The sequence below is a fragment of the Denticeps clupeoides genome, chromosome 6 (assembly GCF_900700375.1).
Source record: "Denticeps clupeoides chromosome 6, fDenClu1.1, whole genome shotgun sequence".
In the NCBI taxonomy this organism is placed as follows: domain Eukaryota; kingdom Metazoa; phylum Chordata; class Actinopteri; order Clupeiformes; family Denticipitidae; genus Denticeps; species Denticeps clupeoides.
This window is the reverse complement of record NC_041712.1, coordinates 9,231,324-9,258,733: the sequence shown is the minus strand read 5'-3', so window position 1 is coordinate 9,258,733 and position 27,410 is coordinate 9,231,324. Positions and strand designations below refer to the sequence as shown.

At 42.5% G+C, this 27,410-nt stretch overlaps 3 protein-coding genes across 3 annotated transcripts in view; all 3 read left to right on the top strand.

Annotated features, from left to right (window-relative positions):
• The first annotated feature begins 7,789 nt into the window (after positions 1-7,789).
• On the top strand, positions 7,790-11,681 carry slc3a2b (solute carrier family 3 member 2b). Its single transcript, XM_028982516.1, has 9 exons — positions 7,790-7,948; positions 8,653-8,876; positions 8,964-9,154; positions 9,418-9,591; positions 9,717-9,805; positions 9,918-10,057; positions 10,267-10,579; positions 10,674-10,733; positions 10,835-11,681. Exons 2-9 carry the CDS (start codon positions 8,662-8,664, stop codon positions 11,177-11,179), a joined length of 1,527 nt encoding a protein of 508 aa, XP_028838349.1. The 5' UTR covers positions 7,790-7,948; positions 8,653-8,661; the 3' UTR covers positions 11,180-11,681.
• A 1,649-nt stretch (positions 11,682-13,330) lies between these two features.
• Positions 13,331-17,219, top strand: calm3b (calmodulin 3b (phosphorylase kinase, delta)). Its single transcript, XM_028982517.1, has 6 exons — positions 13,331-13,707; positions 14,840-14,870; positions 14,949-15,092; positions 15,182-15,288; positions 15,495-15,630; positions 15,888-17,219. The coding sequence occupies exons 1-6, from the start codon at positions 13,705-13,707 to the stop codon at positions 15,914-15,916; spliced, it is 450 nt and encodes a 149-aa protein (XP_028838350.1). The 5' UTR covers positions 13,331-13,704; the 3' UTR covers positions 15,917-17,219.
• A 500-nt stretch (positions 17,220-17,719) lies between these two features.
• Positions 17,720-27,410, top strand: part of pcxa (pyruvate carboxylase a) — a 97,840-nt gene continuing 88,149 nt past the window's right edge. The window contains exons 1-4 of the mRNA XM_028982210.1: positions 17,720-18,026; positions 24,612-24,753; positions 25,136-25,320; positions 26,502-26,667. Coding sequence (XP_028838043.1) covers positions 24,612-24,753; positions 25,136-25,320; positions 26,502-26,667 — 493 coding nt within the window. The 5' untranslated portion in view covers positions 17,720-18,026. The remainder of the gene's footprint in view (positions 18,027-24,611; positions 24,754-25,135; positions 25,321-26,501; positions 26,668-27,410) is intronic.

Below are 27,410 nucleotides of genomic sequence, written 5' to 3'. Positions count from 1 at the left end.
TGCACCAGGATAATTTTACATAAGAGAGTATAACCCTGCCCTCATCACAGCAAATATCATGCACACAAACAAAACTATCAAAAAGAAAATGTATTATTATCACTTTTAGTCAATCAAGAATTCTAGTCATCATCATCTTTTAAAAAAAAAAAGAAGTATGTGTTATTTTGTGTCTGATATACAATGTACAAATGATTTGTGAGATCTTTCTCACAGGCATTACAAGGTTGTGAAATGTCTCTGTGTCATAGTAATTGTTACTAATCAGTGAGTCCCAGAGACTCAACAATAAGTGGTGTGAAAAAAGTACACTGTTATTACAGCGTTTCTAATCAGCCAGAAGAAGGACTGTCACTTTACTTCCAACAGAGACTTAGTCTTGAGAAACCTTCTTGAAGATTCCCTAGATAGTATTACTGGGCCTTGGGATGACAGAACTGACAAACGTACTTTTGAAACTCAATAGTTTGTTTGCAAAGTGCATCCAGTAACCTTTATTAATATTTAATGCCTTTTAAGATAAATGAGATGTAATCTACACATATACATTCACAGAAAATGTTCTTAATGTACCCACCACAGTGTGGCGCTGTAGAGTCTTAAAGAGGTGCCAGACACAAACTACAGATTGGCAGCACAGGATCATCAACCTCTGGTACAAATAAGAGCAGGAGCACAACTGATAATCGTCATCATCATCATCATTATCATTACCAGGTATGACTGTGTGGTTTGGATGTTTCTCATCTATTCATTTTATATTAATAATTTAATATAACTTTTCGTTGCATGAAAGTGAACGTGAAGTGATTGTCATTGTGATACACTGCAGCACAGCACACGATGACACAACAAAATGTGTCCTCTGCTTTTAACCATCACCCTGAGTGAGCAGTTGGCAGCCATGACAGGCGCCGGGGACCAGTGTGTGGGGACGGAGCTTTGATCAGTGGCACCTCAGTGGAACCTCAGTGGAACCTCGGCAGATCAGGAACCTTCCTTAACTGCTAGGCCACCACTGCCCCATGTTCTATGTATATATAAAGTATATGAAAGTAAAAAAACTTACAGCAGCTGACACCTTTTTGGACTACTCAAGTGTTATATGCAGATGAGATTCCAAATAAAGCAGAACAAACAGACTGTCAAGGATGACAAGTCACCAAACTTTCCATCAGAATTCATATTTGCACAGCAACACGTGCACTAGGCATGTATAGACATGTTAACAGATGAAGGCAAAGATCTCATGTGAGTCCTCATATATGGTACATCTAGTGGTGCAGGGTAGAGCGGGAAGCTGATCCGGACAGACAGACACAGGCGAAATGACAGAGCTTTTACTGTCACAGCTACTGTCTATATACAGGGAGTGCAGAATTATTAGGCAAGTTGTATTTTTGAGGAATAATTTTATTATTGAACAACCATGTTCTCAATGAACCCAAAAAACTCATTAATATCAAAGCTGAATGTTTTTGGAAGTAGTTTTTAGTCTGTTTTATTTTTAGCTATTTTAGGGGGATATCTGTGTGTGCAGGTGACTATTACTGTGCATAATTATTAGGCAACTTAACAAAAAAACAAATATATACCCATTTCAATTATTTATTTTTACCAGTGAAACCAATATAACATCTCCACATTCACAAATATACATTTCTGACATCCAAAAAAAAACAAAAACAAATCAGCGACCAATATAGCCATCTTTCTTTGCAAGGACACTCAAAAGCCTGCCATCCATGGATTCTGTCAGTGTTTTGATCTGTTCACCATCAACATTGCGTGCAGCAGCAACCACAGCCTCCCAGACACTGTTCAGAGAGGTGTACTGTTTTCGCTCCTTGTAAATCTCACATTTGATGATGGACCACAGGTTCTCAATGGGGTTCAGATCAGGTGAACAAGGAGGTCATGTCATTAGTTTTTCTTCTTTTATACCCTTTCTTGCCAGCCACGCTGTGGAGTACTTGGACGCGTGTGATGGAGCATTGTCCTGCATGAAAATCATGTTTTTCTTGAAGGATGCAGACTTCTTCCTGTACCACTGTTTGAAGAAGTTGTCTTCCAGAAACTGGCAGTAGGACTGGGAGTTGAGCTTGACTCCATCCTCAACCCGAAAAGGCCCCACAAGCTCATCTTTGATGATACCAGCCCAAACCAGTACTCCACCTCCACCTTGCTGGCGTCTGAGTCGGACTGGAGCTCTCTGCCCTTTACCAATCCAGCCACGGGCCCATCCATCTGGCCCATCAAGACTCACTCTCATTTCATCAGTCCATAAAACCATAGTCTTGGCCCAGTCTTGACGTTTCAGCTTGTGTGTCTTGTTCAGTGGTGGTCGTCTTTCAGCCTTTCTTACCTTGGCCATGTCTCTGAGTATTGCACACCTTGTGCTTTTGGGCACTCCAGGGATGTTGCAGCTCTGAAATATGGCCAAACTGGTGGCAAGTGGCATCTTGGCAGCTGCACGCTTGACTTTTCTCAGTTCATGGGCAGTTATTTTGCACCTTGGTTTTTCCACACGCTTCTTGCGACCCTGTTGACTATTTTGAATGAAACGCTTGATTGTTTGATGATCACGCTTCAGAAGCTTTGCAATGTTAAGAGTGCTGCATTCTTCTGCAAGATATCTCACTATTTTTGACTTTTCTGAGCCTGTCAAGTCCGTCTTTTGACCCATTTTGCCAAAGGAAAGGAAGTTACCTAATAATTATGCACATCAGATATAGGGTGTTGATGTCATTAGACCACACCCCTTCTCATTACAGAGACGCACATCACCTAATATGCATAATTGGTAGTATGCTTTCGAGCCTATACAGCTTGGAGTAAGACAACATGCATGAAGAGGATGATGTGGACAAAATACTCATTTGCCTAATATTTCTGCACTCCCTGTATAATTAATTCAATAAATGGTGAAACAACCCTAAGTTGCTTGCTTTCACCAGACCCGCACCTTCAGGAATTTTACTGGCCATGTTTACACTTCTTCCCCAATGCTGAACCCATGCTGACTTGTGGTATGATCAAGCAATCTAAATGATGTCTGCGTAAGCCTCACAATGTACTTACAGACATGCCAGCAAAATGCATGAAATTGAAATATATTGCAGTGTAAAGCATGCCGTTTTATGTACAGGGTAATCTGAGAGTAATCAGAGTGCTTCAAGTCTATCGTTGTATTTGTCTCTTCTGGAAGGGCAGGAATCTAGACTTTGTTTACTGTCTGTTTGTAAGATCAGTCGTAGGACTGTGTTGGACCAACAATCGTGTGGTGTATTGAAAGGTAGATTGTGTTTAAGTGAATTAGGGGATTTATAGTGGAATCAGTCAGACAGTCTGACTGGAAAGTGGAAAGCAATGAGATGTGAAAGCAACAGCCGTCAATCCAAACCTTGTCTCTTTCCTTCATCCCCCTTTTCCATCTTAGCCTTTTACTTCACAGCAACAATGTGTCTCAAACCAAGTCCAGTAACCATCTCTTACAGGCTTAGGAAAACATACTCATGCTGCATACTCTGTTACCAACAACCTCATCTACCCCACGCCGTCATCTACTTCTCCAACAAGAGTGGAAGGTGGGCTCTGGAACTGTCAATCTAATGTTAAAAGCTGACTTTATCTCTGGCCTCACTACTCTCCACTCCCTAGACTTCCTGGCGCTAACAGAGACCTGCATATCCCCTCAGAATACAGCTACACCTGCTGCCCTCTCTTCTGTCTGCATGTTCTCCTACACTCCCAGAAAACTGGTCTTTTAATATCACGAAAATTGGTCCTTCACACCACTTCTTCTGCCTTATCTTAACATGTCTTCGTTTGAATTCTATGCAATCTCAGTTTCTTCTCCAGTGAACATCGTTCTCCAGTGAACATCGTTCTCATATCGCCCTCCAGGGTGACTTGGGATCTTTATTGATGAATTGGACACTCTGCTCAGCATTTTCTCCTCAGACACCCCTTGGTGACTCCAACCTTCCACTAGCCAAACTCCAATCGCCTTGCCTCTTTCCCCTTCTCCACTCTTTGTCCTTGACCAACAGCAACATCTGTCCCACACACAAAGGAAGGAATGTCCTGGACCTGGTCTTCAGTCGTCCTTCTCCAACTTCCGAACTTTCTCCTGCTCCACTTCACATCTCTTACCACCACTTCCTGACCTTCACACTCACTCTACCTACAGGACCCACAACTGTCCCCCATCCATCCTTCATTCGACACAGCCTTTCTACAAGGCAAAACTGGAAGCCTCTGCCCACAACCCTCAAAACGTCCACAACATATTATCATCTCTACTCAGCCCTCAGCCCCATCTTCCCTAACTGCTGATGGTTTTGCCAACTCCTTCACAGGGAAGATTGAACAAATCTGCAAGACATTCTCCACCACAAATCCTACTCTACCCTCTGAAGATTCTACAATTGCTCTACATCAGTTTTCTAAGCTCACATCAGATGAAATCATTCAGATCATATCTACAGGCACTCCAACCACCTGCCCACTAGATCCAATCCTTTCCTCCCCTGACCTCATCCCTTTCATTTCTGATATCATAAACAACTCAATCACATCCGGCCATGCACCATCTGCCTTTAAAACAGCCAGGGTTCTTCCAATCCTAAAGAAACCCACCGTCAACAATTACAGACCAGTTTCTCTCTTCTTCTCTCTTTTCTTTCTAAAATCCTTGAGCGCTGTGTCTACAATCACTTGGTGAGGTCATTTCCTCACATGGGTTATCCTACCACTGCTATGCCGACGACACACAACTCATCTTCCCTTTTCCTCCCTCAGATCTACATGCTGCTTCCTCTGCACGTCTAACTGGCATCGCATCTTGGATGGCAGCCCATCACCTCAAACTGAACCCCACCAAAACTGAACTGATTTTCATTCCAGCAGATTCTTCACCACATCAGGATCTTGCTATTTACAAATTTGCAAATTGGAGACGGTGGCAGAGCCTTTCTATAAATGTGCTGAATTAATTTAGAATCACTGAATTTTGAATCGTGCCAACTATTCTTTTAATCTTTAACCATGTGTTTCTCTTAGACCTTGCTGCTCTGTGCTCCTGTTTTAACCACAGCAGGGTTTTTTTGAACAGCGCCTTTGTTAAATGCTGATATTCACCAGCAGCAGCTTCTTATTTCAATTTTTTTTTTTCTGGTTTTGATTTCCAATAATGTGATGCAGCCTGTTGCTCTTTTGGGATTAAGGCTCTGTGGGACAAACATGAGAAAACACTTTCTCAAAATTATTGGCTGCTCACATATGCAAATATTCTCCCCCTATGGACAACAGGAGCCCTATGGAGCCCAGACGTCATCATGTGTGTGATATCTGATCATGCTGTGCCTGTGCTGAACGCCAGCCTGCCTCATTTGTTTTTATATCATCGTCTATCTCAGCCATCTATCCTCTGTGCCTGAGCAAATCGACGAGTGTGTGTGCTGTGTGTCAAACAACGCCAGCCTGGAGATGAAAGTCCACCATAGCAACTGAAGCCACTAGACACACAGGAAATGGAATTTCTTGTTCGGCCCTTCCTCTCCCCACCAACAGTGAGTCTCGTGACAGAGAGGGGAGGAGGAAATAACGTCTGTCATTTGTGGAAGTGGAAGCGAGGAAACAAAGCAGGGCAGCTGAGGTCAGCCATGTTCTTCTCAAGAACATCTTACATCCGCATAAATAGGTTGTCAATAACAAATTATAAGAAGTAAAAACTTCATAATAATGATAATAATAAAATAAAAACACTATGGTCAGAGTCTCAGTTTTTGGGGTTTACGAGCCAATGATTGTTTTCTTATTGGAGTTTGATATACATCATGACAAGCCTTTAAGCTGGAAAAAAAAAGAAAAAGAAAACATTTTTTCTTACATTGTATAAAACATATGGGTGAACCTGAAATATGTTTGAGTATGATCAATTTAAAAAATTGATCAAAAAAAGAAAAAAGAACAAATGAACAGAAAAAGAACACATTTGCAAATCAGCATTTTAAAATCCAACTCGATCCCTGACAGGTTTTAAAAGTCCAAAGAAGGCATTTGTTGTTCGCCGAGTGGATTCACTAGCCTGAGTGCTCTTCGGAGTACAGTATAATTTCCTAGAATTATGAGGAGGGGTACTTAAGGTCAAGATGAAGCATTGAGAAGAAGGTATGGAGACAACATGATGCAAAACCTCCATGTCTGTAGCACCTCCACCAACTTGTGCAATATTGATATACCAAGTGCACAATTATTGATCTCCAATGTCTAAAGTCTCCTTTTTTTTCTTATTTATACTGTGTTGTTGTTTATAATGTCACTGTGTGCAAATATCTGTACTTGTCTGCACTTTAGAAGCCCCTGAAATTTTGTTGTAGATGCAGCATCATTCCTTACAGCATACATGACAGTAAATGCTTTCTAATTCGATTTCTGATCTAGAGACCTTAGGCATTGAAGAGTTTTTCATTATCTTCTCCCTCTTTTAAGGTGAAATCTTTTAGGATCAATACTCAGATTTTTGAAGATCAATAGCTGACATTTGCTGACAAGTAAAACCTCACTGAAACCGTATAATACTCTCTAAAACGGCCCCGGACTTTCACCCTTTCTTGATCTCATCAGTCTTCTCTCACCAGTGATGGAATTACTAAACATCAGGGCTCCAGTTGCAAAAGGCAAACACCTTTTTGTTTTAGCAAATGGTTTTCTTTGCTTCTTTGAAGTAAAGTTCTGTGAACCACGTGCCTTTAAAATCTAGCTGATGGGACAGAATGTGCTTTGGCTTGAATGTTTACATGACACCGGATACTTTTGCTCCTGACCATAGTTGAGGGGTGGAGTATAAGACACGTTGAGAGGCAGACCTTGGCCATGTGCCTCTCTGTTTGTTCGTGTGTTGTTTTGTGCAGAAGTGAATTAAATGCGTAAATCTAAATGTAAAGGGCATGATAAATATCAATAGCAAGGCACTGTCAACTCAGCCCCAGGCTGGATTCCTTTAAAGAACAAAGTTGTCTTCAGCAAAGAACATGCTGTCTTCACCAATAAGTATCCCCTGTCTACTCTGTGAGAGCTCATGAGTGCATTTTTAAACAGTTAAACTGTAGCAGATGGTTCACACACACTACAGCACACTCCCTGCACCCAGCAGTAACCCAACCCTTCTCACCAGACCAAATGTGTGTGATTTATGAGAAAAACAAAGTCATGTGTTCTAATTGTGGAGTCAGTACAAATAGTGTATGTTCCAATATACCATATACAAATGTATAGATGTCAAATAACGCATTTGCAATATATTATACATATATACATTATTAATATGCAGTAATATATTGTATATAACAGCAGCAATTATGCAAGTCCTATGTGAGGATCTGGAATGGTTTCTAGATGAAAGGCTGCCATGTCTGTTATTGACTGGTTTACACTGGGCACAGGGGCACTCCAAGATAAACAGTAAAACAGTGTTTATGTGTAATCTCTGGCACATAATTTATAGCCAACGCCTGTGTCAGTTTCAGCGTGATTCTTTGTCTTTGTCGAAATTGATCCCTGGTCTTGTTTTGAACGTTCCCTGCTCTCTCCTGACAACACGGAGAGGACGCGGAGACCCCCTTTTAAGGCAGACCGTTCCAGCTTCCGAATGATACTCGAGGTTCGACGCTATAGAACGCATATGCAGCGATTTTAACAAACTTTACAGAGGATTTGGCTGTTTAATTTTACGACGATGTTACATTTATTTCACGAATGGATACGTGGCCGTGGGAACGAACGCTTCGTCAGTGCCGCGCCACCTTAAGAACTCGCCGGCGTGTAGCAGCGGGTATAAATGGGATGTTGGGGATGCTGTGGCGCTAGAGGACGTCGGGAACCCACATAACGGGGCAGGGGTTTCAGGTTTTATTCACCTGTTAAAAAGTTTCGTCTGGGAGTGGTAAGATTGCTTTGTTCTCTAACGATAATTACATATTTATAAGTCATGTTTCACGGCCGTTATTATTATTATTATAGTGATTTGTGGGTGTACGTAATATTACTATAACACGTAGTGTAGCTTTCTATGACATTTCTTTATTTTTTTTGTTGTTTTCTTAGCCTATTTGTTGGCGGCATTGTCTCACGTTAACGCGGTTCGCCCGGCTTCAGTGTAACTGGACTAATCCGGTTTTTAATGCCGCGGTCGGCGCGGCTGTCCCACGAACGAACGAGACTACTGCGCGGCTTTTCCGTGCTGATTTGAGACGTGTCTCGGCGAAAGCGCGGTAGTATTTGTGATCTTTATGAGACGGGACACCCCTTCGGGATCCCGCGATTAATCCCGGCCTTCTACTGCTGAAGAAGGCGTTTTAACAGATCAGAACGGCACGCACTGCGCATGCGCCGCGGCGATTATTCGCCCACGCCGCCGAATAAAGTTGAGATCTTGTACACGATGGCAGCGTATGTGTGGGTATTGTCACGTGTTAGCGCTCACGGCGACCAGTGTGCTATTCTGGCAAAGTATGCTGATCTATTAGAACGCCGGAATCTAATGACGCGTGTGTTGCTCGGAACCTGACGCAACATTGCGTGGCGTGGGGTCACCCACTTCCGCCTAAAACGCGCGTTCTCTTTGTTCTTTTCGCAACGGAACACAAGATCCCAAACATGAGCGCCGAGGTGGACATGAAGGACGTGGAGCTGAACGAGGTGGAGCTGGAGAAGCAGCCGATGACCTCGGCTGAGACCGGCAACGGGGACGCCGTGTCCCCCACGTCCCCGGAAAAAAATGGCATCGTGAAGCTGAAGATCCCGGATGATGGCGAGCCCAGATTCAACGGCCTCTCCAAAGAGGAGCTGATGAAGGTCGCGGGGACTCCTGGGTAAGAGTCGGCCAGAGTGACCCTCAGTCCGGTCTCTGCTTTCGTGTATAGTAGAAACTATGTAGTATAGTATGTGTTGTTTCTCAGGTGGGTGAGGACTCGCTGGGCCCTCCTCATCCTGTTCTGGCTCGGCTGGATCGGGATGCTTGCTGGCGCCATTGCCATCATCATTCAGGCCCCACGATGCAAACCAATGCCAGAAACAAACTGGTGGAACCAAGGTCCTTTGTATCAGATTGGAGATGTGAAAGCTTTTACGGCGTCCGGGAACCTTAAAGGTAAATATCTGGGACTGAATCTGCTGTTGGTACTGGGTGGTGTTGCTTTGGTCATTGTTGGCACCGGAGAGCATGTAGATGGGTGAATGGCTATTTCCGAACTGGTTTGGGCTGATCTAGCACAATGAGCTATGTTCACTCCCTGCTGTGTGTTTTTTTTTGCCGTTCAGCTGCAGGATTAAAATGCCTAGACTGTTGGCAATGCCTGCCGTCACATTGTATGCGCAGCGGTATTGCATTTATTGGGTGGTCTGTGTTTTTAGGATTGCAGGGAAAACTTGGCTTGCTGAACCAACTCAATGTGAAGGGTCTGGTGATTGGGCCTCTACATGAAGCCGCTGCTAATGACCAGAAGAAACTGGAATTCACTAAAATCACCTCTGATGCAGGAAACAATGAGGAATTTAAAGAACTGATCCAGGCTGCACACCTCAAGGGTTGGTCCTGCATTGTTATTTTTTTATAACAAGAGCAAAATACCTTAATAATAAGAATAAATGAGCGTTTTTTTTTCTACATGTACTCACTCACCATTTTTTTTGTTCCATTTAATATACTTAAGGTATTTCTGTGGTTCTCGATTTAACACCCAACTACCAGGGACAGGAGCCATGGTTCACAAGTATCCCCGATGTGGCTGAAAAATTGAAAGTAAGTTTTATTTAGCTTTTTTTTTCATAACTATAAAAAGTGTAGTAAAGGAAATGAGGTTCAACTTACCTTTTTTTTTTTTTTTTTAAATCTTGCTGCTTTTTCCTGTTAGTCGGCACTAGTTTACTGGCAGGGAATTGGTGTGGATGGCTTCCTGTTCTCAGGGGTTGAGCGGGTTTCGGCTGTGGTCCCCTCTTTGTGGAATGACATCAAAGTCATTGTGAATGGAACTGAAGAAAATGCTAAAAAGAGGTAAGCGCATGTTTGCCTCTCAATTTTTGCATGTTCTCTAACTTCTTAGTATTACACTGCCACCTACTGACAGTTGTGTAGAATTACATGTTAACTTACTCCCTCTTGTGGCTGTTTTGATCAACAACATTTAAAACTGAAGCTTATCTTATACGCCTAGAATGTTGTTTCACGTTTTTCTTCTTTTCTTCCATTTTGACCTTTGACAGAGTCCTTATTGGCGTGACCAGTAAAACATCTCCAGTCGAAGTTGGAAACCTGTTGAATATCTCTGGTGTAGACCTCTTGCTTTCTGGGGTTCTGCGTCCCAGCAATAAGAGTGACAAGGCCAGTGCTATACAGCACCTGTATGACACACAGGATGTGACCAAGTTGGCATGGAATATTGGCGACCGGGTGCACGGGCACCTTGCGTCGCTGGTGGGCTCCAGCATGGTCAAACTCAACCAGCTGCTTTTGCTCACTCTGCCGGGCACGCCAGTGTTCAACTATGGAGATGAGATTGGCCTGGATGATGAGGAGGTGAGGAGTCAGAATGGAATATATATGCTACTTCATGCTTTTATATATGAGAATGGGCTTGAAGTTAATGGTGAAACATTTTCTTTTTCATCAGAGCACCAAATTACCGATCATGGTGTGGGATGCGAATGACTCTTTGAATGGCACTCTTGAGGTAAATAGGTTTTCTTGTGTTTTTTACCTGAATGCTAGATCTCGATCTTCCTTTTAAATAAATCGTTGTCATTAATTCCATTATGTTTTGCCTGTTGACAGGCTGAGCGGATGGAGCGGATCTCTAATCGAGATTTTTTCAAGAGTGTGAGCAACCGCCGAGTCAAGGAGCTCTCCTTGATGTACGGTGAATACGTTCCCCTCTTCAATTCCTCCTCTGCGCTAGCCTTCCTGCGCAGGTGGGACCAGAGTGAACGCTACCTGTCTGCTTTCAACTGGGGCCAAACAAATATCTCCCTACCACTGGGCCAAAAAGGCTTGCCAGAAAAGGCTTCTGTGGTAGTGAGTACTGATGAAAGCCTAGAGGCCGGCAGCAGTGTGGACCTCTCAGCGTTAAAGTTAAACTCAGGCCAGGCTGTTTTACTGAAGTTTCCTTACACTGGCTGAAATAAACGGGGTGCAGTGTCAAGTTGTGCCATTTTAATGTCAGGTAGACTTTAAAAAAAAAAATAGCTTTTACCATGGAGAGAGAGGAAAAAAAAGGCTCAGTTGTAGTTTTATGTATGTTTTACATTATTATTATTTTAATGCACTGTTTTTGCACTGGTACTTAGTAAGGTATGAGTGTTTAATGGGGGGACAAACAGTTTTTAAGGATTGAACACTGGTACTTCTTAATTTAACAAGGTTCATACTGCCAAGCATGCACAATCAACACCATTAACCATTCACGTTCCTGTTGCATCCCTTTACAAGCACATTCCAGTTGAAAATGTGGATAAGAAAATGATTACCAGTGTTATTCATTTGTTGGCTGCTTTTTTTACTGTGATGTGAAAAAGATTAGTATGTTTGTGTTCTGTTACATGCAGATAAAACCAATTCATTGTGCTTAAAATATGCCAGATGGAGAAAATGCAGAAAAGAAAATAAACCAGTTGAATTCAGATAACATGTGTGTGCCCTCTGCCTAAGGGTGTGTGATTGTGTGTGTGTGTGTGTGCGCGACTGCTGACTTACTGCAAAGAACAATGGGGCAAAGTAAATGTTTAAAGCCTAAAAAATTATCCCTGCATATGACGCTGGCTGGCGTTTCTCAGCCGTCTCCCCCACTCTCCTATCACATCTCTCCCTCAGCTTTGTTCCTGTCTCACCTAGTTGGTTTTAGCACTCATTTAAAATTTATTGCACACCCAGGAGAGACTGCCTCAACACCCAGTCCAGCGATGGCCGTCCATCCATTATCAAAACCCTTAGGTCCAGGGCAGGGTTGTGATTGTAAGAGTCTAGAATTTGCAACCAAGCCTCCCTTTGGACACAGCTATGTTAATCAGATTCTTATACCTGGACAGTTGATCCTACTTTGGGAGAGTTCTAAATTGGACTTTGTCCAATGTTTTTTCACCAAGTCGACAACAGCAGGGACTTGCACAAAAATACGTATGGGACTGAAAATACCTTCAGTAATTCCAAATACAAAATTACTCGCTACTCGTTCCATATTTTAATGTAAACTACATCCTACAAGTCCCTTTCATTTCCTCAATACATATTTAAATAAAAGCAATGTTAGTGTTATATGAATGGTCATTTTTATTTTCATTAAGAAACCAATACAGCAAATTCCAGACAATAAAATAAAATGAAAAATGTACTAGAGAAAATTCAATAGAAGATCATTAGGATCTAATTCAACTGACTACTGATTCACCAGAAAGATTGATTGGCAATGGGAATGTCATTTATGGAGTTATGGAGAGGTGGAATCAATGTTCTGCAGATTGTTCGTGGGTGTGTGAACATTTAGCAGGAAAGCTTTTCTAAACCTGAACTAACTCCTTGAGGTTTGGCACGGAAAGAACAGGGTTGGTGAAATGGAGACGCACATAGCAGACGGCACATCAGTGCCTAAGTGTCCTCGGACTGTCACTCAGGAGGAAACAATGGGACCCAATAAGTGATTAGATTTCTCTTGTGCTTTATCTGTCTTTATGTAATGGGCCATTTTCTGTGCCAGGTATTCCTGGGGGCTCTAACTGTCGACCTCTGGTCTGGGACTTCTGCTTTTTTTTCTTCTCCAGTTTTGCTTTTTAATTGGGGTCAGTACTACTGCACCATGGGTAGTCAGTAGTATTTTTAAAGCCACTGGGACAGCTAAATTCTTGTTCGGAGAGGTCATCCTCTCCTTTAGTGCATGCCGTACACTCCCATCTACCTCATCTGCAAGGGCATAATTTAGTCTATGTTATATTCCACTTGTGGTCAGATGAGACTAGCCTATGCTTTTATAAAGGATTTAATTCAAACAAAAGGCTAATCCCACCAACTAATCACATTAAACGAGGTGACACTGGAGCTCTTGACGACAAGAAAGCTGGCTAACTGCGAAACAAACTCTTTGCTCAGACTCACTGCAGCTCACATTACGCGCCTCCCTGGCTGTGAAAAGGAGCGCTGTCTCTTTAAAACGTCAAAGACCCCTCCTGCCTGCAAAGACTCCCTGACGCATTGCAGGTGGCCGACAGCCAATCAGATTTCGCCTCTTCGGTCACCTGATATGCGCCGTCTGCATACTTCAACATATAAGCTGTCCATCTGCTCCATTCAATCCCGAAATGCACCGATCGAACGTTCATGTAGTTCAGTTTTTTTCTAAGTAAAAAAATATATACAGTATAAGTAAGCTCCGTAAAGGTAATTGTGTGTGGTTTTTCTACTCCTTGGCAAAAGTTGTTCAGTCATCTAACATCGGATGTCAGTAACTTGCATTACGTTACCATAACTGGGTTTTGAGCGGAGGGATATGGGTTGTTAGGGGGTGCTGCGTCGAGCTTGAAACCCAAGAACGAGGCGGAGTGATCCCGATATTCAGGCGCGAAGCAGCACAGCGAGCAGCAGGAGCCGAACGTCTACAGTTAAATATTTTTTAAACAAACAAAAAAAAAAAAAACACCCACTACACACGTCTCCCAATGGTAAGCGGATTTCAGATTTTTTAAAACTAATTTACTCTTTGAACGGCAGTATAGGTTGCTTAGGCTTTAATCGACGTAATTTCGTCGCGAAACCAAAGTTGCTGAATGAACGACAGCTAGCTAGCTCGCATTTGGAATGGTGTATTAGCTGCCGCCGCTAACTTTGGCGTAGCCTTTTTTTAGACGAGTAGAGCGAAACCTCCACCCCGATCCCGGCTGCTGCTACCTACTCCGTGCATTAGAACGACCCACTTCGTCGGTAAATGTAGCGTTTGCCGGTTGTCCCGTGGATGGTAAATGTGTTAATTCTGTTAGCTGGGCGCCAGTGCTTAGCGTTCCCAGTATGCACCGCGACTTATTTCTTAAAAGCTCGATAGTTACCACAAAAGATCTCTGTGTGCGGCTGATTTTTCTCCCCTTTCTCCTCTCAGCGTGCGTTGCAGTGTAGCGGTAGTAATGTAATGTATTTCTTAAATATGCATTGCTAGATTTATTTTAAACCTGAAAATAATGTAAATACGCCGGTTAATCGGAGCCAATTAAGGAAAACCACAATAAGTTATATTATTAGGAATAATTGGTATTATAAATAACCCAGACAGGGTAACGCGTGCTTAGTAATGTAGACCTTTTCGGCCTTAATGCTCCGTGTTGCTAATATAGTGAAAAGGTGGTTTTGTGAGTCGTTAAATTGATCGGTTGATCGGAGGAACAGTTTTCTTTCTATTGCCGTCATGCCTAAAGAGAACGTGCTTTTCTTCTCGACTAATTCTGATGCTTTTTGCTGCTGCTGTTATTTATATTACATTTGTCTGGTTGTTACTTTGTGGTATGCAACCTGCTGGTTTCTAGGGCACTGCCTCTGACTGATCCAATATTGCGGCAAATGTGGTGCAAGAAGGACTAATTTTAGCCATAACATCACAAACGACAGATTAAACCTTTTGGTTGCCCACATGGACACTTGTCATATTAATAAATAATGACTAGCTTTATATATTCTCATATTCATTTTGCATGATTCTGAATCGTTTTCATGCTCTGTGTCTGAATTCCACATAAAGAACATTACGCGTGCTCTGTAACCTGTGACTGCATGTTTTTTTTTTTTTTTTTTTTTTCTTTCTTAAAGGCAGATCAGCTGACAGAAGAGCAGATTGCTGGTGAGTATGATGTTCTGACTGCTATTGTGGTAACTCATTGACACAGGTGACAGACCTGTGTCTTTTCCTTTTTTTCAGAGTTCAAGGAGGCATTCTCTTTGTTTGACAAGGATGGAGATGGTACCATTACCACCAAGGAGCTGGGAACAGTTATGCGCTCTCTGGGACAGAACCCCACTGAAGCTGAGCTGCAAGACATGATCAACGAGGTGGATGCTGATGGTAAGAAACTGATGCAGGATGGATTAATTTGGAAAATGTTTGCCAGAATTCTCACTGTATCTATTGACCTCTTCTTGTCAACTGTGTAGGTAATGGAACCATAGACTTTCCTGAGTTCCTGACCATGATGGCAAGGAAAATGAAGGACACCGACAGTGAGGAGGAGATCAGGGAAGCTTTCAGAGTCTTTGACAAAGTAATTCATGGTCGTCTATAATCACATCTATAGTTTACGCTGCTTTCAAAGATTCTTTGATGCAGCCAGCTGTAGGGGGAACAAGGGATTTTGGGTATGCAATATGTCTTGTGAAGTTCGTTTGGTTACTCACGTGGTTACCTAATGGTCTTCTGTATGGGTGTGCAGCTTGTGGATTGAAGTCTTGCCTAATACTTCTGCCACAGGATGGAAATGGCTACATAAGCGCTGCTGAGCTGCGCCATGTCATGACGAACCTGGGTGAGAAGCTGACAGATGAGGAAGTTGATGAGATGATACGAGAGGCAGACATAGATGGTGATGGACAGGTTAACTATGAAGGTCAGTGCCCAGCTTTGTCTGCTCTCATGTAACTAAATCCTCAGAGAATAAAATAAGCAGGTATTGAATATGTATGATTGTTTTAATAATGTACATTCTATTGAACTTCAACTGTACATAGTAAATTAGTGTCTGTCTAGACTGTAGAGTTCATTAAAAGCTCTTGAACAATAACCTCTTCTAAGATTGTAAATACAGGTTCAACTGTACAGGCTCATTTGAATGTATCTGCTGATGTAATCTTTCTCTATTTTCAGAATTTGTTCAGATGATGACTGCAAAGTAAAATCAGCAACCCAAAGGACCGTACCAGACCAAACAGTGGGCGGCACTCACTGTCAGCTTTCACTCCGCCTTCACCAACTTCTTCATTCGCTTTGCATTTGGTTGCTCCCCCTCCTTCTTTAGCCCTTCTGTTTTGATTCTTTTCCTAGCTGTTTCCATACATTGTCCCCATCCAAACAAAAAAAAAAAAACAAGGATTTTCTTCAAAAATAAATATTTACATGTACAATATAAAACCTTACATATATGACCTGTGTTAACGATGCTATAAATATTTTTAACGTTCAACATAAATGGACAAGAGCAACGCATGCATTCTTCTTTTGGAAATGTTTTTGTGCTTCTGCTTGCCTGTTCTGTCCAGTTTTTTCCATCTAGCCTTTGGTGCACAGTGTCAGCTTAAACATTTGTCCTTAAGAAATGAAATTAAAATAAATTAAAAAAAAAGTAAGGGAGAGATTAGTGGCTTAAAAATAATCAATGCTTCAGCTACCAGCTACCTAGTGTTGTGATGTCTCTTTATGTGCTGTTAGACCTTGTACTGGTCCTCAACCGAGCACAGACGGCTCTTCAGCACTAACTGTTGGCGTGGAATTTTTTTTTTTTTTTTTTTCTACAAGCACAGCTCAGGTCAAGGTTTTAATAAAATCTGATGAATGAATTATGAATGGTGTAATCCATGAAGAGATTTTAAGGGACCAGGATTGATGCCATTTACTTGATTAATCTTGCCCTTTAAATTGGAAGTATGGCACACTGACCTCTTGTGTTTGTATGTGTAGTCCCAACAATCTCATCAACACGAAAATGTATTTATATTCTGGCTGATAAGAAATAACCTTAATTTTCCAAATAATTTCTCCCTGTTTTTTTTAAGCCTCAGTCTTTATTGAGTGTGTGCAGTGTGCTGTATTCTTCAACATTTCTATTAATTTCAATTTTGTTCATTTAGCTGCAAAGTGACAAAGCCAGTGACATCTAGTGACTGAACACTGAATTGGTCACATGTGGAGTTTTGGTCTTATCACGAACCTGCCCTATTTGTCTGACCGCGTCCAATAGCATTTTGAAAAGACCATTCTCTGCATCCTTCTGTTTCCCCATACTTCATATTTTTCTACTGTTGTATGTTTTTTTTTGTGGACGTTGTCTTTCACTATTTTTGTAAAAGATGTTGCTTGTCTGTCCTGATGTCTTGTCCCTTGCTCCTAAAGTTAACTAGGGAGGATGGGAGGGTATGCATTCCATTGCAGAACTAATGTCGATTTTATTGCTAAATAAACTCTTGGACCAGTGTTTCTAAATTCACTGTCCTGGTGGTTCTTTCACACGCAGGTGACAACATTGAGTAAGCTTCGTAAACGTGGAAATTAAACTGATCTTAATTCATCTCTAGGATACGTTAGCATCCCATCAGGTTCTCCCCATCCCCGTAGAAGTGAACGGCCGATTAAAAGACCCCATTGTTCGTGCTAAAAGCAGGCGGTGCGACAACGTAATCCGAGGAAACTAATCCCTCCCCTCGACCCAGAAAGAGTCCTGTTCTCGCAACCGTCGTTTCCCGACTTCCTGGTTCACGCCGCCCAATGCGCCGGCACGTCGGGACGCGCGCGTCTTGAGCGACGCTCCCGCGAGCCAATGGTTCGTTGTGATGTTGAAAGACAACCAATCGTGACGTCTGAACCCCGCGACGGAGCTTCGAATCGACTAATCAGACGCTCGTATGCAAATGAGGGGGCGGGTGAAAAGTCAGAGGGGCACGAACGGGGCGTTTCTCCGGAGGAGTCCGGGACCAATAGAAAGTGACAGAATCGTCTGAGAAGGTTTTACATGGCTCATACGGTGCTCCGAGTCGGCTCAGGCCCTCTGTCAGGACCACCTCGTGACAGCAGAGACAACTCTTCGCCTGTCAGTGTCACACCGTACCTGCTCGGCCCCGGGATCTAGCGGCCACCTGCAGCATCGCAGCGCAGCGACACGTCAGCCGTCCACAGAAAAAGAAAAAAAAGTTACGCACCGGGGCGGAAGCTTCGAGTCTCTCAAAACTGACGTTTATTTGAGGGAGCTGGGTCGGACTCCGAGCGCGTAGTTGTCGTGTGGGAGACGAAAAGGTAAGCGGCCGCGTCCAGGTGTGACTGGAGGACGTGTGACGTCACCGCATTCCTGGTTGTTGCTGTCTCGTAGTGGCACACGCGGTGGGAGCTGGCGCGACTCCTCCCGCTTGTCACTTCATTTGCGACATTTGGGACACGACGTGGGCCCTTATGGCTCCATGAAAATCCCTCAATGTAACCATGCGTGTAATTACATAAAAGGTACTGAGCACATAGTGTGTTTACATTGTGCTCTTGTTCAAATAATACATTTATATTTGCAGCTTTAGGCCCATATCCAGAGCGACTTAGAATTAGTAGTTACAGGGACAGTCCCCCCTGGAGCAATTTAGGTTTAAGTGTCTTGCTCAGGGACACAATGGTAGTAAGTGGGATTTGATCCTGGGTCTTCTGGTTCATAGGCGAGTGTTTTACCCACTGGGCTCCTACCACACCCCCCTGTTTACTGTACCAGTGGTGTGTTTGTGATGTGAAGGTAGTGCACTGGTTGTAACTGGAAGCCGAGGACTTTTGGGGGGCCTGGCGTGCAGCTGTTGGTTGTGTGGCGTCTCCGCTCGGACCCGGGCATCGCCCTGGCCCTCTGCTGTCAGGCGTTTTTACCAGTGCTGACTTTCGCACACTTAACTCGAACCAGCTGCTGGGGAGGGTGGCCCAAATGAGACCCGAGTCCCGGTGGAGTTCAGTGGGTGAAAGGTCACGTATGTGCAATTCTTCTGGTTTTCCGCCTGCAGTGGATTAAGGTTTCCTCGGTCTTGCACCGTGCATTCACCTTTTTTACTCCTTTTACCAGTAGTGCAGAACTAAGAAAAGTTGTGTGCTCTGTATGTGTAGTTATTTTTATTTGCTTCCATTTGTTGATTTAAAACACTTTTTTTTTTTTTTTTTATTGGCTTTACTAATCGTCCGTGACTAGCTGGAGGTTCCCCCTCCAAGGATCTGTTGTCTCCATTGCCGCAGTTTATGAATCTCGAGTTGCATAATTACGGATTGTAGTTTGAGCTTCGGTTTTGCCTGAACTCGCCCTCAGTCATCTGGTTCACTCAGAAAACTGTGAAAGAGGGACTGGCCATGGTTGAGAGAAGAAGGACAGCTGTTCTCGAAGTATGGAATGCACATAGCACATTTCTCCTTATTGTGAGATATTCATGATGCAACAGGTCATACAAATCAATTATGTAGTTTCCTGCACTGATACATGTAGGCACGTTTCCTGATTCTTAGATGTTGAGAAAATGAATCATTTTATATTTGCAATATTTACCTTTCAGGGAAAGTTTGAAAATGTCCTCATTTAAACTTTAGGACGTTGAGGTGCAGCTGGTTTCTCACTCCACCCGGACACTCTCCCTTAAGGAAATTTCCCAGGTTGGTGTTCTGCTGTGATCCACCAAACACCCCCAGGGCAACAACAAGTTTTGGTTCGAGATTAGACTTGAAAGCTGGATCTTAGATGCTTGTCATGCATGTTTGACCTGAGGAAAAACATCTTGCACACATAAGTGAGATGCTGCCAGGGAGGTTAGAAAAAAGGTCAGCAAGTCTCGAGAGTAACCTGGGGCAGAAGAAAATGGGGTCGAAGTACAAAAAGCAGCAGTGCATTGCCGAAGCACTATAAAACACCCACACTTACTTTATCCTGCATGACTAACAGAGGAATTAGGAATGACTGAACACACCTTTTCTTGTGAAAAGCTGCTAAAATGGTTAACCCAGTGTTTAACCGCGGCTCCAGTGCCTACCTGGAGGCAGTTTCTGTTTGTTGGCATGCCCCAGTCCACCCAGTGCCATTCACAGATACAGGCCTCTCCGGTAACGTGAGGCTTTCAGCTGAGTTGGTACCGAATGGCGACAGAACCGGATCGGGTTACTCCCATTCATGCCGCTGTGGTCATGCAATCGCCGGTGTTGCAGCCTAGGGACTGTGGACTCGCTGACCTTAGTAGCAGGGCTGGGCGTGATGTGCATAAACTGCGGCCAGACAGGCCCAAACATCATAATTTATTCCTGGTTCCACCTTTAATTAATAACACCAACGAAGGACAATTTGTTTTAACAATTTAATTCAATACTTAATTCTTTCTTTAATGGTAGTTGTAGTAAAAGTTATTAGAAATGTTCTTAACTCCAGGTTTTACAGTGATTCCTTTTAGTGAGAAGTGACTCAGTCTAAACTAGTTTAGTGATTGTGCGCAAACAAAACAACTCGTCTGGTCAGTTTTATTATGGCGTCTAACAGGTTTTGTTAGCTGGTTTCTGATTCCCTGTGGTCTTTATCTGTAAGATCTGTAGACCCATTTGTTTGTGTGGACATCATTGCACATTTCCTCTTATTTTTCCTCCTGTATCATCAATAGTATCATCAATAGCAAACAGCCATATGGCAAACCATGGTTAATTTTGTTAAGCATGCTCTGTAAAACTTCATCACCATAATTGTCTGCAGGTCAGCTCAGGTCTGATTTAAGTGAAGATTGCTCCATTCCAGTCCTACTTGTCTGACCAGAATTTGGCTTGTGCATGAGCAGCAGAGCACAGGGAAAGCAAAAGAATAGCTTGATGATATTAAAATTTCCACCCCCAACGACTGATATACAGAGGTTGGAATGTGTATTTCTCCTTGGACCTTGTTGACGTGTATTAAATTATAATGGGAATTTTGCGAAACGTTTTAGATTTGATGCAAACATTGCTAAAATTATACTCTTAATGAGCTGTGTCTGTGTTTTGCTAATAATGCCATGACTAATTATTTGAAGGTGGATGGTCATAATAATAATAATGCCGGGGTTGATCTGCTCTGATGAAGACTCAAAGTGTTTTATCACGATTTTTAAAAATTCCTTTTTAAATCGCTTTGGTGTTTACTTCCTCCCAAAATTGCCTTAGGATGACACCAAAATTACAGCAAGGAGGTTTTCAATTTTCCGTAACCGATTTCCTCTACCAGTTACAGATGAGGAATGCAAGCGAGCCAGTTTTCGGTTTTCTGTCCATCCCGTCTGTCCATCCATTCTTCTTTTTATCTGCCTGCCTTGGTCTCTCCTTGCTGGTTTTTCTGTTGCCTGCACTGCACAGTAAATCTTTTGTCTCCAGGCAGCCACACAATCCCCCTTTTTTGTCTGAAAGAGGCCTTGAGATCCAAATGGCTTGGGAAGAATATTAGATTTGGAAACCTTACTACTCACCATCCAGGAAATGGCTCCAGCTGAAGTTTTGTCAAATGAAAAAAAATTCTCTTGGCTTTCCAGACCGTTGAACTGACGTTTTAGCGTTGGTAAAGCACTTGTGCTATTGTTTCCCTTTTGATCCAGGCGTGTGTTTGAGGTAAAGAAAGTCAAGATGACCATTCCACAATGCAGTGTTTGTTCTTTGAAGGTGTAAGTACTACTTTCCAGATAAACACAGCATTTGAGTTTCACCTTCAGCTGCTTTAGTTCAGCTGCTCTGTTCTCTGTGTGCTGTAAATCTGCATAATCAAAACCAATTTAACAGCTGGACATTAAGGATGTTTAATCAGAAGCATCTGAAGGTATTTCTGGAGGAAAAAAAGATTTTCTGGAGCCTCCAGTTCAATATGAAATTCTTGCAGGGCAGTTTAATGTCTGTAGTGAAAGTGAAGTGATTGTCACTTGTGATACCCAGCAGCACAGCACACGGTGCACACAGTGAAATTTGTCCTCTGCATTTAACCCATCACCCTGAGTGAGCAGTGGGCAGCCATGACAGGCGCCCGGGGAGCAGTATGTGGGGACGGTGCTTTGCTCAGTGGCACCTTGGCAGATCGGGATTTGAACCGGCAACCTTCTGATTACAGGGCCACTTCCTTAGTCGCTAGGCTACCACTGCCCCTAAGGGTCCAGAAAATTGATTTGATAATAGTAAATTTTAGAATAGTAGATAAAATGTCATCATTAAAAACAAATAAATAAAAAATATATATAAATAAAATTTTATATATATATGCACACACACATTTTTTTTTTGTCTTTTATTAAATTTATTATATTGCCGACAACCAAAAAACATTTACAATACAGGAATGTCCAGCTTTTAGTTCATGCAATACTTGGTTGGGCTGGAACAGCTGAAAGTTTTACCATTTTGAAATTAAATATGATTACCTTTATTCATGGTATGGCGATTTTTATCTGCTCCACTGGTTGAAGAGAATACGTTTTTTTGTTTTGTTTGTACCATCACATGGAAATGAGCTTAAAAGAAGTATCTTCAGTATTCACACACTGCAATGTGAGGCTAGAGTGCATCACATATTCATAACACATCACTTATTCATCACAGTGATCTGCAGATCACGCAGGTCAGTCACAGTTGCGTCACAGTACCGGCTGCTGGTGGAAAGGTATGTGTCAGTGTGGTTACGTGACCAGTAGTCCTGCACTTTTTACTGCACCGATCAGCACATACCAGTGCTCCGCAGTGCACTGCCAACATATCATGCATAATTAATCAAAGGGGGTCCCTGACTTCAAAAATAGAGAACCCCTTCGGCTAGACAAACTACTTACCACGGCCCCACAAGTACACCTCACCCTTATTAAGATGTGTGTTTTTTTTTTTATTGATTTAAATTAATAGTTCTAAATTATTATGTATTATTTAAAGCAAAGAACTTTTTTTTTTTTTTTTTTTTTTTAGATGAATGCCCAGTCAACCAATAATATAGGTTTTCAGAGCCCTTGGACATGATTGTGACATAATCCCCAAAACTCTGCACTTTCACCAGTTTGCTATGGATCAGTTTGCTCACCACACAAATTTCTTCATGAGAGGAAACTAAAATGTCAATGTTTATGCCTGTAGTGTGCGAGTGAGCTTTGTCATAAACAACATGCACTCGGTACTGTTCTAGGTCCCTAAATGAACCAGGTGTTAATTGTATGATCGTAAGACAATATGACTGGTATGTTAATCAGTAACTGTGCTTTCACAACCAGTAAAGTTTGGATGCACCGACTCTGTGGTGATTATGGAGACTAAGCTGGAGCCATTCTGAAGAATCCAGTGCATGAAAGTATTTTTTATTAATCGTTTTTTTTTTATTAAACCTTCATGGCTGCTTTGTTCACTATTGTCATCATCAAAAGGCATGTCATGAGATGCTCATTAACATGAGTGAATGATAAGAAAATGTTCAGCATAAACCTTTAGGACTGTTGGAAACTTAAGGTGAAATGCAGCAAAAGCTCCTCGCTTTGGGGAGACTTTTTGGTTCTTTTGCTATTTGTTTGGTTTATTACATAACCTCACGTGTTATTTCATAGTCATGTGTCTTCAGTTTTGTCCTATAACGTAAATAATTATGAGGCAAATTTCATTGTTATTTCAAATGTTCATTCCCGTGAACTGGTGCCATGGCCTGTGATTTTTTCAAAAAAATTATTTATTTATTTATTTATTTATTTGCTGAATTCTAGAACGGGGGATCTCAACTTTTTGCAAGCTGCTCCCCCCAAAGCTGATTCATTGCAGTCGAGGCCCCAGTGCCAGTTGGGCCCCCCCCCTATGTCATGAGTCAATTTAAATGCAGTGATTTATTTTTGTGTGAGAGTGAGTGAACATTTACGGGGACAGAACGAATGCGCGATTCCTTTGCAGCCTGGGCGTGGAGGGGTGTGTGTCTCCTCTCTGCTCTGACTGCTGCGCGATGCTACTGAGAGACTGACCACCTGTGACTGCTTTTGGACAGGAGAGGGGCTCACGGCGGCACCCGCTGCTCATTGAAAATGTGGCACTGATTTCATATGATAGTTCAACACACATGTTAATAATTTTAAGTCACTTACATTTTTGACGAAATAATGACTGTTTTGGTCTATTTTAGCAGCGAAAATAGATCCAATGAATCCAAACAAAGTTCACAAATTTGCAAATTTGTGCCCCTGCGAGAGTGCCCACGCCCCCCACCGGTTGAGAACGACTGTTCTAGAAGATGCCCCACCTTCCCCATGAACATGACTTGAAAAAAATGTCTTGAGTGGTCCTGTCTCAGTGCTTTAAATACATCCTCTTTCTATGCAGTTTAATGTGTGAATGTGATAATTCCACATTGTCAGGGACACATCCGCCCTCTTAACACCTCGGTCTGTAATAATCTGTGGGGCTCACAGTGACGTGTTTTAGATGCCAGGGGAACAAATATTACTCTTATGGGCACCACTGTCAGGGCTGTAAAGTTTTAGCTTTCAGATATTTTGGTGGACCTGCTCAGGGCCCCTACTACTACACAACCACCCAGTGTTTAAATCTGGACCCCCCCCCTGTTATTCCTGATTTGAGTTGATTCCTGCTGAGTTGGACTGTTTGTTCAGATGTTTTATCTTTGCTCTGTTAAAGTGGTTTTCAAATATGAACACGTTTCTTGTTGCGTAATAGTTGCTTTTTTTTAGGTGGAAAAATGATCTATTCTTTTAAAAATGTTGCATGAGGGCCCACTGTTATCTAGTAATAAGTGTAACTTTACGCTTTACAAATATCCTCTTTCACATACTGTAATGTAAGAGCGACTTAGTGTCCCATTTTTTTTTTAATCAAAATTTTCTATCCATTTCTGTCTGATTGTAGATGTTGCTGCAGATGGGAGGAGTGCGTTCAGCACTCAGCCTGCTGGCTGTGAGGCGGGCGTGTTGTCTGTCGAGAGCTGCGCACACGTCCCCTCAGACCCATGAGTACAAGCCCATCAAGAAGGTCATGGTGGCCAACAGAGGTGAGCATTCCACATCCTCCTGTATTTGTCACAACTATGATCTCAGGACAGTGTCTGCAACCAAACAAAGATGCTGGTACAGTATCCCACATGGTTTGAAGAATAAAAAAATTACAGGATGAACATAATAAAACATAAACAGTTATTATTACATACATTATTATTGCTTAAATGCAGATTCACAGTTTTCAAGGAAGGATGTACATTTAAAAACAAACCAAAAATAATAATTATTATAATATTGGAAATGGAAATTATTATTATTATTACACTATTACTGTGCTAATAATGAATTAATACATTAAGCAGAACTACTGCATTCCAGAGATGCAGTATTTATTTGTTTGTTTGTTTATTTATTTATTTATTTTCTCCTCATCAGGAGAGATAGCCATCCGTGTTTTCCGTGCATGTACGGAGCTGGGCATCCGCACAGTGGCAGTGTACTCTGAACAGGACACGGGACAGATGCACCGGCAGAAGGCAGATGAGGCTTACCTGATCGGCAGGGGTCTGCCACCCGTGGCTGCTTACCTGCACATTCCAGACATCATCAAAGTGGCCAAGGTCAGGACTGTCCTGCTAACCACAGTTTTAGCCGCAATTAATCAGTGAAGCCCAGGCGGACCAATGGAATTTTTCATCATCGTGCTCATGCGTGTGTCAGGGAACAGAGCAGTCTAGCCTTTCTACTGACTTTCAAAGCAGCTATTGTTATCACCCTGAACTGTCTAATCTTTCGTCTGAATGATCCTGCTGGTGTACTGTAGTTATCACTTTCATAACCAGAGCGCCGCAGTGGCAGCTGCAGATAACAGCGATTCGCCACAGTGAATGAGTTGCGCAGCGTGAAATGGTGGAAATGTTAGAAAGTTTCATTGACTGAATGACAGAAGCTACCCCGCACGACTGTACATCTTAAAACCAGAAACAGACAACAGCCTTTGCTGTTGCCAGGCAACAGTGAACCGGGAGGAGTTAGTTTCGTAATTAGTTAATTAGTGCATTAAATTGTATGAGGCTTTCTTGCATTATTTGCAAGGTGATAATTCTCATGGGCCATGACAAAAGACTTTAAAACAAGGAACCGACGAGAGGCCTGGCTGCCCACCAAATACTCCCTAAACTCAGTCTTTTACTGTTGCAGACAAACACAGTACTCTACGCTTATCATAATGATACAAAAGCACAGTTTTGTCCATGTACTCATGGCCGGCGGTGACCAAGCTGATTACTTTGGTTTTGTTGAAAGCAGCCGGCTCCTCCTGTTTGTGCGCTACTCATCTTATCTGTGATTGGCCCTGGATAAAGTTGTCTTGGGGAGCGATTAGCTGTAATTGCCGCCTCCTTCACAGCTCCTGAAAGTGTAAGAATGCGTGAGAAGCTGAAACCCGTGTGTGCTGTACACACACACCCACACACACTTATCTTTAATTGTAATAGCTGGTGCAGTGATAAGGCTTCATCTGACATTGTACCATGCCACATTGTGGAAAAAGCGCTTGGCCATTTGCTGTGAGCTGGGGTGGTTGTGACTGGTTGTGAGTTTTATCTTCATGCCCAGGCTCTAAGTTACACTGATGCAAATGAACAGTTGTTGTGTGACATTTTAACACTATAAGGACTAATGGGGACTTCGGGGGGCTTTGTTGAATGGAGAGTTGTTTCCTGAATTTAATAGTGATTTCTTCTTTTCTTTCTCTCTCTCTCTCTCTCTCTCTCTCTCTCTCTCTCACACACTTTCTCAGGAAAATGATGTGGACGCCATCCACCCTGGGTATGGCTTCTTGTCTGAACGCTCAGATTTTGCACAAGCGTGTATGGATGCTGGTGTGCGCTTCATTGGCCCCGCCCCTGAGGTTGTGAGAAAGATGGGTGATAAGGTGGAGGCTCGCGCCATCGCCATTCGAGCAGGTAGTTTCATCAATGTCAGTCCACAGATTTGTTCCCTTTCATCCCCACTTTTACAACACACCAGTTCTAGGTCTCACTGATAAGAAGTATCTTTTTTTTTTTTAACCTGCTATTTTATCTTTTTATATTTTTTTATTATTATTTTAAAAATTGATCATCCAGTCAGACATTATTCAACCTTATTACATTGTTTAGATGTGAAAGGGGCAGTGGTGGTCTAGCGGGTGAGGAAGAGGATCCGTAATCAAAAGTTTGCTAGTTCGAATCCCGATCCGCCCAGGTGCCACTGAGGTGCCACTGAGCAAAGCACCGTCCCCACACACTGCTCCCTGCTCACCAAGGGTGATGGCTTTTGGTGGATACATTTTGTTGTGTGCACCGTGTGCTGCAGTGCTTTACTCAGTTCCCGTTCACATTTTTTTTACCACTCACAGTGCGTCTGTTAGTTTACAGCAGCCTTTGCTGTACAGGTTCAGGGTTGACTTGTTGATATGAGTGTACTGAGTGTGTGGTGTTATGCTGGGTACAGGAGTTCCAAGTAAGGAGACATTTCATCTTTTAATGAGTGTCTGGTTTGGAAGATAAAAAAGGCTGCACAGATGTTGTTTCACCCACAAACTCCAGTCTCCACAGCGCACACACAGGCTGAAACACAAAGACAAATTACAGACCTGTGCGTGGTTATTTGTAGCAGTTATTGGTTTAGGTAGTGGTTTTGTTTCCATATTTGTGTGGGATCCTGT

What these genes read in the sequence shown, in the direction of transcription:
- slc3a2b (XM_028982516.1), top strand. Translation starts at nt 8,662, where the DNA reads ATGAGCGCCGAGGTGGACATGAAGGACGTGGAGCTGAACGAGGTGGAG. An exon ending in AAGGTCGCGGGGACTCCTGG is followed by an intron (nt 8,877 to 8,963) that starts GTAAGAGTCGGC and finishes GTTGTTTCTCAG; the next exon opens with GTGGGTGAGGACTCGCTGGG. An exon ending in GGCGTCCGGGAACCTTAAAG is followed by an intron (nt 9,155 to 9,417) that starts GTAAATATCTGG and finishes CTGTGTTTTTAG; the next exon opens with GATTGCAGGGAAAACTTGGC.
- calm3b (XM_028982517.1), top strand. An exon ending in CTTTCAGAGTCTTTGACAAA is followed by an intron (nt 15,289 to 15,494) that starts GTAATTCATGGT and finishes CTTCTGCCACAG; the next exon opens with GATGGAAATGGCTACATAAG. An exon ending in TGGACAGGTTAACTATGAAG is followed by an intron (nt 15,631 to 15,887) that starts GTCAGTGCCCAG and finishes CTCTATTTTCAG; the next exon opens with AATTTGTTCAGATGATGACT.